Source organism: Capricornis sumatraensis, chromosome 21, assembly GCF_032405125.1.
Source record: "Capricornis sumatraensis isolate serow.1 chromosome 21, serow.2, whole genome shotgun sequence".
Classification (NCBI taxonomy): Eukaryota; Metazoa; Chordata; class Mammalia; order Artiodactyla; family Bovidae; genus Capricornis; species Capricornis sumatraensis.
In genome coordinates, this window is record NC_091089.1 from 36,108,215 (window position 1) to 36,123,929 (window position 15,715).

The window sequence follows — 15,715 nt, forward strand, 5'->3', positions numbered from 1 at the left end:
TACAAGCTTTAATTAAAAAATACTAACAAATGCTAACCATCATCTGACAATGCAGACTGCCACAAACCTTCAATCCATAAAAGGGGGGAAAAAAAGCAGTGTCTGTAAAGCACAATAAAACGAGGTGTGCCCGTATGGTGTCTGGCCCCCGTCCCCAGATGTTCATTCTGATTCAGTTGAATGGGGCGTAACCTGGTTGGCTTGAGTTTTAAATACTCCCAGGTGATTTGGATTGGAACTGAGTTTGGAAGCTCCCTCTTCCAGCTGGGCTCCACATGCAGCCTTGGTATTCAAAGCCGCCCCAGGCTGGCAGCATTCGGGCCTTGTGGCCCGGAGGGAACCGCCACACTCTGAGACGTCTCCTACAACCTAAGCAAGAATAAACATCATGTAAAGGCCAGACTCTCCAGGCCAAAGGTGACGGAATCACGGGAAGAGAGAATGAGAGCCCATGTGTGATAGGGAAGAAAGACAAGAGGCCGTCCCTCCCACCTTCTAGGAGGGAAAAAAAGGTATCTTTTCACTTTGTTGAGCAATCATCCTTGTCTATGGGCGTTCCAGGCATGGACTGGCACCCTAATCCGATCTGATTGATGACCGTTTTTAAAAGAAACACCCAAGACCTGCATCTGGGAAGCACTGCACCTTCTAAGGTAGTCTCCTTGGGAGGCCATGGTTCTGCCCAGATCAAAAGGTCTCTGCAGCCCCTTTTGGAATCAACACTAACATCATGCAGAAAGAAAAAAACAACCAACCCATCCCAGTCTTCAAACTTTAAACTTACATATATAGTGCAGGTTTATATATGTGTGCATGCATATATACATTAGTGTATATATATATATATGTATGTTAGTGTTAGTTGCTCAGTGATGTCCGACTCTGCAACCCCATAGACAGTACAGCCCGTCAGGCTCCTCTGCCCATGGAATTCTCTAGGCAAGAATACTGGAGTGGGTTGCCATTTCCTTCTCCAGGGGATGTTCCTGACCCAGGGATCAAACCTGGGTCTCCTGCATTGCAGGCATACTCTTTACCGTCTGAGACACCAGATAAACCGCATACAAAGTAATTGCAATTAGCTTGCTACTGAGAATGAGTTTTAGTCGCTCAGTCGTGTCTGAATCTTTGCGACCCCATGGACTGTAGCCTGCCAGGCTCCTCTGTCCGTGGAATTCTCCAGGCAAGAATACTGAAATGGGTAGCCAGCCGTTCCCTTCTCCAGGGGATCTTCTTGATCCGGGGATGGAACTCAGGTCTCCTGCATTGCAGGCAGACCCCTTACTGTTTGAACCACCAGGGAAGCCCACTGAAAGCCCCTCACATATTCTGAGTCATAGAAGTGCTCTGGGCAAGTGTTTGAGTCCACCTTGGGTGGCTCCTCTGCTAGGGACCACACTCCCTGAGGGCTCTGAGGGCCAGGCTGATTTAAGTCACATCACCTTAGGAACATGCGACACCAACAGAGAGCCCTGCTTCCCAGTTATTGACCTCAAATCCAAAGCTGGAAGGACCAGGTGGGCTGGAGCAGAGTGGGGCTCAGCAAGACCATGAGAACCTCAGGTTCCCCGGAGACCACGTGCACGGTTGCCTCGCCTCCTACGTGAGCCACCGGGGGCAATTCTCAGAAGATTTCCTCAAGCAATTAAGGATGAAGATGATGACTGCATAAAGGCCCTAAAAAGGGAAATGCCTTCAGAGCAAGCACCAGAACAAGAGGCAAAAATAGCTGTGGTGGCAAAGGATGGAGTGGCCCAGTGGTGGAAGACCAGGCGAGCTGGCACAAAGAAGCAGAACCTGTATTTTGTTAAAGGACCAACAACACGCTTCCTCAGACTTACTGCTTTCCCAAAGTCTAACCCAGCAAGCACGTGCCTCAAATTCCCAGCTCCTAGACAACTGTCTCCTTGTTTCCACTTCACCCGGATGGAGAATGTTACTCAGGACTGAAAACTAATACAAGAGCAGGAGATATCTTTATGGGATGAGAAGATTAAAAGAAATAAGGGCTATTCAAATAGGTGCCTATTAAGAGTGCTCCAGGACACAGACACAGAGAATAGATGCATGGACACGATGGTGGGGGTGGGGAGGAAGGAGCGGGTGGGATGATGGAGAGAGTAACAAGGAAACGTATATTACCATATGTAAAATAGGCAGCCAATGAGAATTTGCTGTATGACTCAGGGAACTTAAACCCGGGCTCTGTAACAACCTAGAGGGTTGAGTTGGGGAGGGAGATGGGAGGGAGAGTCAAGAGGGAGGGGGCGTATGCATATCTACGGCTGATTCATGTTGATGTTTGGCAGAAACCAACACCATACTGTAAAGCAATCATCCTTCAATTAAAAATAAATCTTAAAAACTTAAGAGAGTCAAGTTTAAAAAAAAAAAAAAGAAAGAGTGCTCCTACCTGGAGAGCTGGCTGTAGGCAGGAACAGAGTCTCCATCCATGTCTGAATCCTATTTACCTAGCATCTGATGTGTAAAGATGCTTAAAGAAGTGTTTGCTGAGCAGAGGTCAACTGACTCCTTGTTGGTTCATAAACATGGCACCGATGGTGGGTGTTTTTCCATTGTGCCCCTTTCTATCTGTCTCAGTTTGCTCCCAGGCTCAGTGCTTCCCCGGGGCAGCCCTGCCTTTGCCAACTGGCCCCTTGATCCTGGAAGCACAGATCCCAGTTCGCAGAACCAAACCAGCCACTTTTACTCCACACTCCCCTTCTTTTTTAAAAAAATTTTGGTAGCACCTAGTAGTACATGGGATCCTAGCTCTCCAACCAGGGATCAAACCCATGTCCCCTGCATTGGAAGGCAAAGTCTTAACCACTGGACCGCCAGGAAAGTCCCTCCACGCTCCCACACACTCCCCTTCTTGTGAGAAATGGAGCCATAACAAAAATTATACTTTAAGTGCACATGAAATGCAAGACTCCTCTCCATGAGATAAACCCCAAGCCCGGTTTAAAAGGAACAGGGAGGACTTCCCTGGTGGTAGAGTGGATAAGAATTCACTTGCCAATGCAGGGGACACAGGTTCGATCGCTGGTCCGGGAAGATTTCACATGCTGTGGGGCAACTGAGCCTGTGTGCCCCAACTTCAGAGTCTGTGCTCTGGACCCCACGAGCCACAACTACTGAGCCCAGGTGCTGCAACTACTGAAGCCCGCATGCCCCAGGGCCTACACTCCGCAACAAGGAGAAGCCACCGCAAGAAGAAGCCCGTGCATTACAACGGAGAGCGGCCCCCACTCGCCGCAACTAGAGGAAGCCGTGAGCACCAACAAAGGCCCAGCACAGCCATAAATAAATGAATAAAATTATTAAAAAATTTAGAGGAACAGGGGTTCTTAGCCTATCCAAGTGCCTCACGGACACTTTGGACCACATGGAAGAGAGAGCTCTATGGGCAAAACTCCACCACCCCTGACCACAGGAAACCATCTCTGGAGAATTACTGTGCCCCCTGCATACCACAGCCACCACTTTCCACCCCTGGCGCTTCACCTGTATCATTCTACTCTCTAAATAACTACGGCACGCTGAGAATGAAAGTGAGACAGGAGAAGAGTGTGTCCACCCTCGACGACTACTGAGAAAACACACACTGCTCATTACAGTCCAACAGAATCTCCCTCAGCGATGGATGGTCCTCCGACTGAGCTGTCCTGCAGGGCAGGCACGAGCCACACGTGGCAATGGAGTGCTTGCAGTGTGACCAGTCGACCGAAGAACTGAGATCTTATTTTTGGTTAAAATGTAAATAGCCACGTGTGGCTACTGTACGGGATTAGCAAGTCGGCCTTCCCGAGGTGGCCTGGCCACTTTCTGCCCATTGTCTCCGGGGATGTCTCTGACCCAGGCCCCAGCTCAGAGAAGAGTCCATGTTAGGAGCCCCGGAGTGAATGGGAGAGAGGCAGGACCCTGTGGATGGAGCCAGTGCAGCAGGTCTGTCCTCAGTGGGGAGGAAATGAGGACTGTGATGCCCACGGTCACAGGGGACCCATGCCCTGCACCCCATCAGCACCCCAGGAACGGAGCTCCCGGCTGAGATAAAAATTCACATCCTATACAAGGCATAGAGTGGCACATCCTTTTGCCCTGAGGGGCTGTGCAGACAGGGGGGATGGCAGTGGGGGTTTCAGTGATGCCAGAGCACACAAAGGACAATGAGCAATGGTGCTCCCCAAGTCCACAACATTCCAGGTCCTTTGTGCATCCTGGAGAGGACAAGGGTGGTGCCCAGTGATAATTAAGTAGGAATTTCCTGTCAGTTTTGTAGAAGGGAGTTTATATTATGTCTATTAACTAAGAAGATATTTCTTGCAGACTGAAGCTGCTGCACCAATATTGGCTATATTCACATTTCAGAAACTTCACTGACATGGCTATAAATATCACAACTGCTCTAGAAAAACTGACTGCTTCATGGTGGCAGCCGAGGGCACACTTGTTCATTTTTTTCTGCCTCATTTTCAGGAAGAGGTTGTCACTAACTTCAGGACTGCCGTTTTGGTGGGACTGAATTAAGACAGCCCACATATACACATCCATTTACACAGCCACGTGTGCACGGAAAATGAAACATATCTCATCTATGCCAATAATGTCATCTCTTTAACAGCTTTTGAATTTGTTGATATTGAGACTTTTGGGATCTTAAATAGCACATCTTTTATAAAGAGGCTGACAAACTTCTCGAGGTGCCTTAGCTAAGTGCTCTTATAAGAGTTGCTGAAACCATATACAGTCAACCCTCCATACCCCAGGTTTTGCATCCATGGATTCAACCAACCTTGGATCAAAAATATTTGGGGAAAAAAACCCAAAAAGTTCCAAAAAGCAAAACTTGAATTTGCTGAGTGCTGGCAACTATTTACATAGCATTTACATTTTACTAGGTATTATACGTGGAGAAGGCAACAGCACCCTACTCCAGTACTCTTGCCTGGAAAATCCCATGGACGGAGGAGCCTGGTGGGCTGCAGTCCATGGGGTCACAAAGAGTCGGACATGACTGAGCAACTTCACTTTCACTTTTCACTTTCATGCATTGGAGAAGGAAATGGCAACCTACTCCAGTGTTCTTGCCTAGAGAATCCCAGGGACAGGGGAGCCTGGTGGGCTGCCGTCTCTGGGGTTGCACAGAGTCGGACACGATTGAGGCGACTTAGCAGCAGCAGCAGCAGCAGCAGTAGGTATTATAAGTAACCTAGAGATGATTCAAAGGGCTTCCCAGGTGGTGCTAGTGGTAAAGAACCCACCTGCCAGTACTGGAGATGCTGGAGACAAGGGTTTGATCCCTGGGTCAGGAAGATCCCCTGGTGAAGGGCATGGAAACCTACTCCAGTATTTTTGCCTGGAGAACCCCATGGACAGAAGAACCTGGTGGGTTACAGTCCATAGTATTGCAAAGAGTCAGACACAACCACAGCGACTTAGCAGGCATATTCACAGAAATGATTCAAAGTACACAGGAGGATGTGTGTAGGTTACACAAAAATACTATGCCATTTTATGTAAGGGACTTAAGCTTCTGTGGATTTCAATATCCACCAGGGGTCCTGGAACCAGTCCCCCGTGGATACCGTGGGATGACTACATTAATAGGAAGCATATGAAATTGCTGTTGTCTGTCTGACTCACATAAACGGCAACTTCATATAGTGACCTCCTAATTTATAGACACAGCAACGGCTTGGGGCTCACATGTGAGTGTAAAGCAAGGAAGAGACCCGTGGCCCTCGATGCCCCACTGTTTTGGGATTCAAGGGTTGAAGGTGACCTCCGAAAGGAGTTCTGAATGATGTTGCTGGTTTACCCAAAGAGAGTCCTCTAGAAACAGCAGTGGAAAAGAATTAAGCAGAAGTCCCAGAGGAGCAGTGATAAAATCTTGATGTTTTCTTTCTAAGATCATCCTTCTGAATTCTCATCAAAATGCTGTATGAAAATAGAAATATCTTTTTAGCTCAAATGCCAGCATTAACCCTCCAGTACCAGGAGACTGAGCTGGATAACAAAACTGCAGCAGAAAGTAATTGAAAGCAACCTGAAGTCAGACACTTCTATTTCTCTGAAAATCCTAGGAGATTATTTTTTTCCCAGGTATCTCAAGAGTTCAAATGTCAATTTATTTATGTTCTACCTGCTTCTGAAAACGGAATGAGGCAGGTTCAAAAATACCAGATGTGGATATTGTCCAAAACTGTATGCATTAAGGTTGAAATGCTGTTGCGTGCACTCAGAGACAAACAGGGGCAATCAGATTACAGAAGAAAACCTCATTTGGACAGATGTGCTGACAGAAACGAATAGCTAAGAAATGGCGGACAACGCAAAGGTCTGATTCCTTCTCCTCCACAGGCCTGGGGGATTCTACAGCTCGCACTTATTTGGCTACAAGAGCTCATTTCTCATTCTATTCAAGTTTGTTAACTTTTGCAGAAGCTGTAGGCGTGAAGCATGCTTTGAAAACTCAGCACAGATTTTTTTATACAATGTGTGGCCAATGGGGATGGGGAGTGGATGCTGTCAGTTCAAGAAGGGGGAATGGGGAAGGGGGGAGGCTAAAACAGAAGATGAAAATGCATTTGGGGATGCATCCAATCAGCAGGTGGACACTTAAACAAGGAGCAGAAATACAGGCTGGTTCTTTTGGGGGGTATAAACCCCTCCTTCACTGGATAGCACTGGAAGTCATTCAATGTAGCTCTCCTGAAAGCTCCATGCCTGGAAACCCCCTGGACCTCTGTCTTAGTTTTGGCTCCCACAGCATAAAGTGAATGTACGTGATTGCACAGTTGTGAAGTCAACCGGCCAGAGCAGATGGCCAATCTAGATATTCTGATGCCCAAAGGGGGTTACCCAGGTTGCTATTAACCACTCAATGGCCAACTCCGGATTTCACCTTATGTAACAGGCAAAATCATCTTTCGTTTCCTTTTTTAAAGTTCACTGAGCCATAGTACATGAAACTGATCAAACAAGATTCCCTACTAGATAACAAGAAATTCAAGTGAAGACCCTTTCCTTAGGGAGCATATGAACCCAATATTCCTCTTACTTTTACAATAAAAAAGGATTTAATTACTTAATACCTGGGAAGTGGAGGAAAAAGTGTGTCTGTGGTCAATTAACTGTTTTCCATGGCTCTCTGCTTCCAGAGTAGGGATGGCCTTTTATCCCTAGTCATTCTGCTCATGGTGCTCTCAACTCAAGACCTTGGAATGCCAGCCTGGAGCTCCACTGGGCGCTTGCTCTTTAAAGGATCACAATAGGTTGAACACTTATGTGTAAATAATTTAAAAGCCAATTAAATATTAACAGGATTTCCAGATCCTGCAAAAACAAGAGAGCTTTGTGGTGCAGAAAGCAAAGCTTGAAAAGCTGGGTTAGGAAAGAAAATACCACTTGTGGGCTCATCTTAATTAAGAACTCATACATCCACTGGAACTCAACCACACAGCATTTATCATCATCTAAGAGATGCTATTTGTCACCTCGTCAGATATGGTACAGCCGCCATCTTGGACTGGGCATGCTCCCTTCTATCAGAGCAGAGCGATATAAAATCACAGTTTAGTCGATGGAACAATGCCCAGGACTGATGGGAAAAGGTGAAATCAAAGCAGCTTTTAGTCCAGAAGTCCAGCCTCTTTCACACTCAGCACTTCATTGATAAGCCACCCCTCCTCCCTACTTGGGTAACTGGCAGACAATGAAGGGACCTTAACACAGCTTACACCAAAATCTTTGTCTAAAGGCAGTGCCTATAAACAGCGGGGTAATAGCATGATTCACCCATGAGATCATTCCTGAATCTGTCTCTGTGTGGAAATATGCTTGGTGTGAGGAAAGAAACACAATTTGTGAATGTGCAATTTTCCACAATGAAAAAGAGATGTTTTTGGCGAAAATGGGTGGGGAGGAAGGGGTGATGGGCCGGGAGCAAGGCAGGCAGCACTTAGGCTTGGAGGCCCTAAGAATAGAAGAAGCTGTTCTCTGTGTCACAAAATGATCAACTCAGGAAATGGACCCAAGAGGATGACCTCATCTGAAATGCCCCAATGCCAAAAAGCTAAGCACATAAACACCATGTGGAAGCTGCTATTTTGTATCACGCCCCCCAAGAGGTACCTTGTGCTCCACTGGGAAGCCATTTTCTTCATTATATGGTTTCTGATACATTTGTTATTTTTTTTAAGTCTTTATTGAATGTTACAATATTGCTTCCTTGCTCTGGTTTTCTGGCCAAGAGGCGTGTGGGATCTTAGTTCCCCCACCAGGGATGCAACCTGAATTGGGAGGCAAAGTCTCAACCACTGGACTACCAGGGATGTCCCTCTGATACATTTATCATAAAATTAACCCAGTGACTATCATTCAATCAGATATGGTTATCTGAATGAGTCTGTATCCACACACGTCTCAGAAACTGGTTTCTGCTGGAATCACTAGTTTGATCATCTTCTTACATAGCTCTGAATCACAAGTTAATTGGATTCATTCCTACTTCGTTTGGTTGGATCCATACATATAAAAGCTCCCCAGGTGGCTCAGTGGTAAAGGATCTGCCTGCCAATGAAGGAGACACCCGTTTGCTCCCCGGATCAGGAAGATTTCATGGTGAAGGAAATAGCAACCCACTCCAATATTCTTGCTTGGGAAACCCCATGGACAGAGGAGACTGGCAAGGGATAGTCCATGGGGTCATAAAGACTCGGACACAACTAAGCACACAGACACACATACAGGAATACCTACGGATGTCCACATGTTTCAGGAAGTGAGAGTATGTGGGCACCCACATCACTCCCCTTATGCACAGGGACAATCCCCGGACTGGTCCCCAACACAATGCCTGCATCTCTCACTCACCAGCGGGTTGTTATCCAAAAGCTTTCGAGTCGGCCCTCTGGACTCAGAATGCATTCTCTACTGATGCAATGTTATAAATGGCAATTAGCCCATACAGTGCCCTTTTGGCCTGCAGCGTGACTCAACTAGCCCAACAGTACCAGCAAGAGCTCAGAGGGTGAAAGATGGTGAAGACATAAGATGAAGCTGGGTTTCTCTTGTGGTTTCCTGGTTTGGGGCTGACCCTCCATAATATTTTAAAAGAGGTCAAGTTTGCATTATTCCCACCTCCCCCTCTGAATTTGCTTTTTCTTCTCAGAACTGCAGGAGCCTTTCTCCCAAGCTGTTTCTCTGTTTCACAACTTCCTCTCTCTCTAATTCTGAACTCATAGATTCCTTTAGCGCTCCCAGATTTTCCACTCCAGCTCCCATGGTGATGGCACACCAGCCCAGAGGATGGAGTGTGAGCTGCGAAGCAAGAGGAGGGGCAATGGTTTTAGAACCGTGGATGAGCTGTTTATCAAGTAGGATCTGCCTACTCAGGAAAGTTGGGCATCTTGCTTACGATTCATTTTATAAGTGGAGGGTCACCAAGCCAAACCACAAATCCATGCTAGAAAGAGAAGGCAATGAGTAATGTGGATAAAAAGCAACAAGACTCAGTTGGGCCTTGGCAACTGGTGGAGAGAAAAGGAGCTGGTTTAAGGCTGGGACTCTTCCCAGAAAATGGTATAATTTACAAGCTTAATCTGAGAAGAGTGTTTACAGCTATGGGAAGGTTTGATGTTTCAGTTATAGGGAAAAGACAGGCAACATCTGTTCCTCTTCTCAGCAACCAGCTTCCAATAGCTTGTTTTGAAAGGTGGGATCTGGCAGAGCCTCTTACCACCAGCAAGAAAGATCAAAACAGAACAATCATCTTGTCATATTCCATACAAGCACATGTTCCAATGGAGGGAAGAAAAAAAAGACTGGAAGGAAACAGATCAAAATATTCATGATGGCTTTGAGGTGAGGCTCAGTAATTTTCATCTTCCTTTTGTGTTTATGTACTTTCCAGATTTTTTTTTTCTTTTCTTTTTGAAGTGTGTTATTTGCTCAGTTCTGTCTGACTCTTTGTGACCCCATGAACTGTAGCCCACCAGGCTCCTCTGTCCATGGGATTCTCCAGGCAAGAATACTGGAATGGGTCACCATTCCCTTCTCCAGGGGATCTTCCTGACCCAGGGATCAAACCCGGATCTCCTGCTTTATTGGCAGATTCTTTACTAACTGAGCCACCAGGGTCCTTTTAATATTTATTTATTTGGCAGCACTGGGGCTTAGTGGCCCTGAAGCATGTGGGATCTTCCCTGACCAGAGATTGAACCTGCCTCCCCTGCACTGGAAGGCGAGTTCTTAAAACCACTGGACCACCAGGGAAGTCCTGATTTTTAAAAATAATGATGTATCACTGAGGAAAACAAAGACCAACTCCAAGAGCAGATTAATCCCTTGGGTTTGTGTTTGTAGGCACTGGCTAACTTACCATGAAGAGGACTGAGAACTGCCATATAGGGGCAGATCTAGAAAGTGTGATGAAGTAGCTCTGTGACCAGACAAACACGTTCCCAAAGTTAACATTTAATGAGTATCTACTGTAGCCTGGCAGGGTACTCGGAGGGTTCATATGTTAATCTTCCACTAATGTTCTCAAAACTCTGAGGTTGACATTATAGCTGATTTTACAGACAAGTAAGCCTGGGCCCAGAAAGGCTGGTTAACTTGCTAGGACTGAGGATCCAGCCTGAGCCACCTCTCTCCCATGCACCTGATGACTCCCTGGCTTGAGGGATGGATAAAGATTATGGTTTCCCTAATGGGACCATGAGGGACAGAGTGGACTTGAGTGGGCATCTCATCCTCACTCCCACTTTGCTGGAATAACTCTGCAGTTAGGGATTTTATTTATTGGTACTTTGTGTAAACTTGCATTGGAAGAATGGCTTCTTCAGTTAAAAAGAAAAAGCCTGCAAACCACAGGACTAGACAGTCTCCAAGTTCCTTCTAGTTCTAAAAGTCTATCTTGGGAGCTGAAGAGCAGTCCCTGTCACTGAGATCACATGAGCTGGTGTTAGCTGGTGCATTGTCCACGCCAGATAACCTTTAATGAATTAGCTGGGGGATACCTGAGGAGAAATCTCAATGCCCTTATGTCCAGGAAGAATTGATGCCTTTGAACTGTGGTGTTGGAGAAGACTCTTGAGAGTCCCTTGGACAGCAAGGAGATCAAACCAGTCAATTATAAAGGAAATCAGTCCTGAATATTCACTGGCAGGACTGATGCTCAAGCTCTAATACTTTGGTCACCTGATTTGAAGAGCTAACTCATTGGAAAAGATCCTGATACTGGGAATGACTGAGGGCAGGAGGAGAACGGGGACAACAGAGGATGAAATTGTTGGATGGCATCATCAATGGACATGAGTCTGAGCAAATTCTGGGAGAGAGTGAAAGACAGGGAATCCTGGCGTGCTGCAGTCCACGGCGTCACAAAGAGTCGGACATGGCTGAAAGCAACAGCGCTAATAACAGTCCATATTCCATGAATAAGATGCATGATGGAAGGTGTGTAGAGTAAGAATAAAGATCAGAGTCAGTTTAACAGGCTGGCAGTCTGACAGGTCTGTGGGGGGGTGGCGGGGGGCGGGGCAGGGAAGGGAAGGTCACAGTGAATGGGAAATGACCAGGCAGAGCCCACGGAAGGGGGTGGGAGAGGAGTGAATGGTCAGGGGCATAATGCCCTCAGAAGGGGCAACAGTCGGGTGTCACTGTTACAGTGACCAGAGGGCAACACCAGATTTGGTCTGCAGAAACCAGACCTGCCATCTCACAGTACTCCTGTCACCCTCCACAGGGACCTGTCCTGCCCTAAATAATACCAACAGCTCCCTGATGACAAATGGTGGATGCAGTGAACTGGTGAGGGGGCGAAGGAGTCAGACTCAGGCTGGGGGGTGGAGAGGAGAAACAACACAGAGTTCCGGGATGCAGAATGAGGAGGCGGGGCTTTGCCACGTCAGAGCGTCACTTAGTTCTTTTTTAGAGCAAAGGAGGGGCTTGTTGATCGAGAGACTCGTGCATTCCTCCATCTGAATCACACAGGTCTGTTCCGATACTGCTTTGCCTTAATATTTGCTGCAGCTCACTGGTCACTATCCAGCCCCCGGTTCAAGGCCAAGGATGCAGGAATGCCACCCATTCGTCTGATTCCTTTCTTGACCTACCTTTCTCCAAAAGTTGACGAGGCCCTGCAGGATGGGTGGGCCCCAGATTGCTCTTGCCTTATAGTGTTGCAAGAGGTTTTAGAAACAACAGGCAATGTGGTAAAACACACACACACACACACACACACACACACACACACAAATAGCAACAACAAGGAAGCTTCTTGGCTGAAAAGAAAGTGAAACTTTTTTTTTCTCTCAAATTGACAAATACTGAATTGGCAAGGCAAGCTCTTTGAAATGTAAAGCACGGCCACATCACACACAGGGTGTCAGAAGTTTTCGCCCAGAGGGCTACAAAGCAAGCATGCATATACATACCCAACTTGGGTACTGTCCCGATACGGCAGCACTGAAAATATACTACAGAAGGATCTTCTGCCACTGATAAGGACTATTCTAAAAAATAAAAATAAAAAACACAAACACAAATAAACAAACTAAATGCAAAGCGTCTTAAATTAAAAAAAAATAATTCTATAGCAATTCAGCATTCATGGAATTCACAGCAGTATCTGCACCCTCCCGCCACCGCCTCCAACAGATGGTACTCTGTTCTGCTTGCAAAAACGCAACCTCAGGACAGCAGAAGTATGCTGCCACTCCTCATTTCAGTGTTAACACAGTGAGACCCCGGCAAGGGTCTCTAAGGAACACATGTGCATGAATCCATTTTCTGGTGGGAGGGGCTGGCTGTGGGCAGCACGGGCAGATGGAGCTATGAGTCCAGGGTGCCCTATGCTGGGTGAACAGTCCTGCCACATTTAAATCATCAATTTCTACTTTGCAATGAGCGATGCAAAAAGCAACGGTGCCAGAAACCGTGAGCAAGAAAGACATTCAGATGCCATTGTGATCATCAGGGCTTTTCATACGCTGGCGGCGTGTTAGGTTCTGAGAATAAATTGAGGGAACAATTACATAATCAGTCTTAGCCTCCATTCCTGCTAAAAAGATACTACTGGAAACAGTTCTACATGACGCTCTTATGCAATCAAAGGCACTTAAAAAAACATTAAAAAAAAAAAGAAACAAAAAACCTCCCCAAAGTACTTATCTTGGCATCTTAGAATAACTTTTGCCAAAGAGGATTGCTGATGAAAAAAATGAAGAAACAGTGGGGGAGATTAAAAACCAACATTCTTCAGCATGATGGTAACACATATCAGATACAGAACTTACTGAGTTTGATTATCTTTTCCTTCAATAATTATTATCAGGGAATAAAGCAGTAGTACTCAAGCTTTGGGTATTTTGACCTTGTTTTAAAACTATGATATTCAATTGCCTACATGCCCAGAATTAAGTCAGGTTCCCTGGCATGGGGCTTCCCTGGTGGCTTAGACAGTAAAGAATCTGCCTGCAATGCAGGAGACCCAGGTTTGATCCCTGGGTCAAGAAGATCCTCTGGAGAATGGAATGGCAACCCACTCTAGTATTCTTGTCTGGAAAATCCCATGGACAGAGGAGCTTGGTGGGTTACAGTCCACAGGGTCACAAAGAGTCGGACACGACTGAGCGACTAACACTTTGATACTTTTCCTGGCATGGCAGGTTCCCAGGCCCTTTGTTTTCTGGCTCTTTCTGCCTCTCTGGTCTCAACACACACAATATTTTCCCCTGCGCTTTATCACTCATCCATGATAGAAGTACTTGCAGTACACTCACTTTTTTTTTTCATAAGGTCCCTGTTAGGTACTTTTTTTATTTTTGGAAGAGCACCATGCATGTGGGTGGGATCTTAGTTCCCCGACCAGGGATTGAACCTGTGCCCTCTGCAGTGGAAGTACTGAGTCTTAACCACTGGACTGTCAGGGAAGTCCCACCTTCATCTTTTAAAAAAAATCCCTGCTGTTTCATATCTCCGTCCTTTGCATGCTATTTCTTCTCACTGTTGTGTCTTACTAAATATGCTGGGTGAACTCCTCTTTAATCTTCAAAACCCAGTTCACAAGTAACCTCCCCAGGAAGAATTTCCTCCCTTTTCACTAGTTACTCTTTCCCTTTATGGTGTGGCCTCCACTATGTTTTTACTTCCAGGAACATCCTGATCACAAAGTGCTGCTAAACATTTGCTGCCCGCTTCTTCTCCATACATGACAGCTGCTCCAGAAACAGCCTGGGCAAGGCGGAGCTTCAGAGCAGCCCCTGAGTACCCATCACTGGAAGGCAGGACCAAAGCTCCAACCTCAGCCTCCAGTACCAGCTCTGTCCCCTTTCTGTGACCTCAGGCACTCACTCATTCTACAGTTTCCTCATCCAAAACCATGGCACAAAAATCAGTAGCCATCTCATTGGAATGTTGTAAAGAGTAAATGAGCTTCCATATTGCAAAGCCTACAGAACAGGGCCAGACAAATAACACGAGCTCAATAAATACTCACTGTTTTTACCAGGAACTGCCTTCTTGGGCTGAGGTAAGTTTTCTCAACAGTCTGTGGATTCAGACCCTAAAATACACAGGCCTGGTAAAGGTGAAAGGTTGAGAAAGGACAGCTGAAGGCCGACACACGCAGCCTCACAAAGGTGAACAGGGACACAGAGGTCCGACTCTCCTCTCTCCAGGGAGATGTTTCTCATCAGATATCACAGACACAAACCCTAGCCACAGGTCCGAGAACAGAGCCAAGAAAGCTTATTCAGGTAGACTGAATGTACACCTATTAAGTGTCAATTAGGTGCCTGCATGCTAAGTCGCTCAGTCATGTCTGACTCTTTGTGACCCCATGGACTGTACCCCAGCAGGCTCCTCTGTCCATGGGATTCTCCAGGCAAGAATACTGGAGTGGGTAGCCATTTCCTTTTCCAGGGGATCTTCCCGACCCAAGACTCAAACCTGGGTCTCCTGCATTGCAGGCAGATTCTCTACCGACTGAGCTACGAAGGAAGTCAATTAGGTATCAGATTCTAAATGCTTTAACTGATGAGGCATGAATGAGTCAGTGACAGAACCGATGTAATAGCTGGTGTGACTGGGGATTTGAACCATGCACTTTAACATCCTGGGCCTCAATGCCTTGCTCTTCTCTATGATTTACTAGAAAAATCTGCTCCTTCAGGTTTGACTGGGCACTCACGGATGCTTTTGTCAAAGATTTTCTAGGGCAGCTTTCCAGACTGGCCCTCAGGTCACCAGGAGGAGTGTGGGGTGGGGCCAGAGGGTGACCGATCACAATAGCCCTGATCACAATCACACAGGAGGCGCAGGAGCCCCAGGTGGCCCCTGCTCCTACTCCGCTCAGCCTGGGCCCCTTTCTAGATGGAAGGATAGAGATTCTCCACACACAGCTCCCCCACCAGCACCCACCCAGGCAGGAGGAAAGCCCGAGTCCCTCGTGATCCCTCCACATACAGAGGAAAGCATGTGTTGCACAAACTCAACAGGCTTAGTTAGTGGTCCTGCACTTCCTTCATTACTCACTGCTGATGTGGCCTTCCTTCCCACACAGAAACGGTTTGGACATTTTTTGAAAATCCATTTTTAATTAGAGGATAACTGCTTTACCATGTGGGAGAAGGCAATGGCACCCCACTCCAGTACTCTTGCCTGGAAAATCCCACGGATGAAAGAGTCTGGTAGGCTGCAGTCCATG

General features: G+C 46.6%; 1 protein-coding gene across 1 annotated transcript in view; it reads right to left on the bottom strand.

Moving 5' to 3' along the window:
• Positions 1–15,715, bottom strand: part of CABLES1 (Cdk5 and Abl enzyme substrate 1) — a 101,695-nt gene that overhangs the window by 22,109 nt on the left and 63,871 nt on the right. Inside the window, exon 4 of the mRNA XM_068993658.1 lies at positions 12,444–12,521. Within this exon, the coding sequence (XP_068849759.1) occupies positions 12,444–12,521 (78 nt within the window). The remainder of the gene's footprint in view (positions 1–12,443; positions 12,522–15,715) is intronic.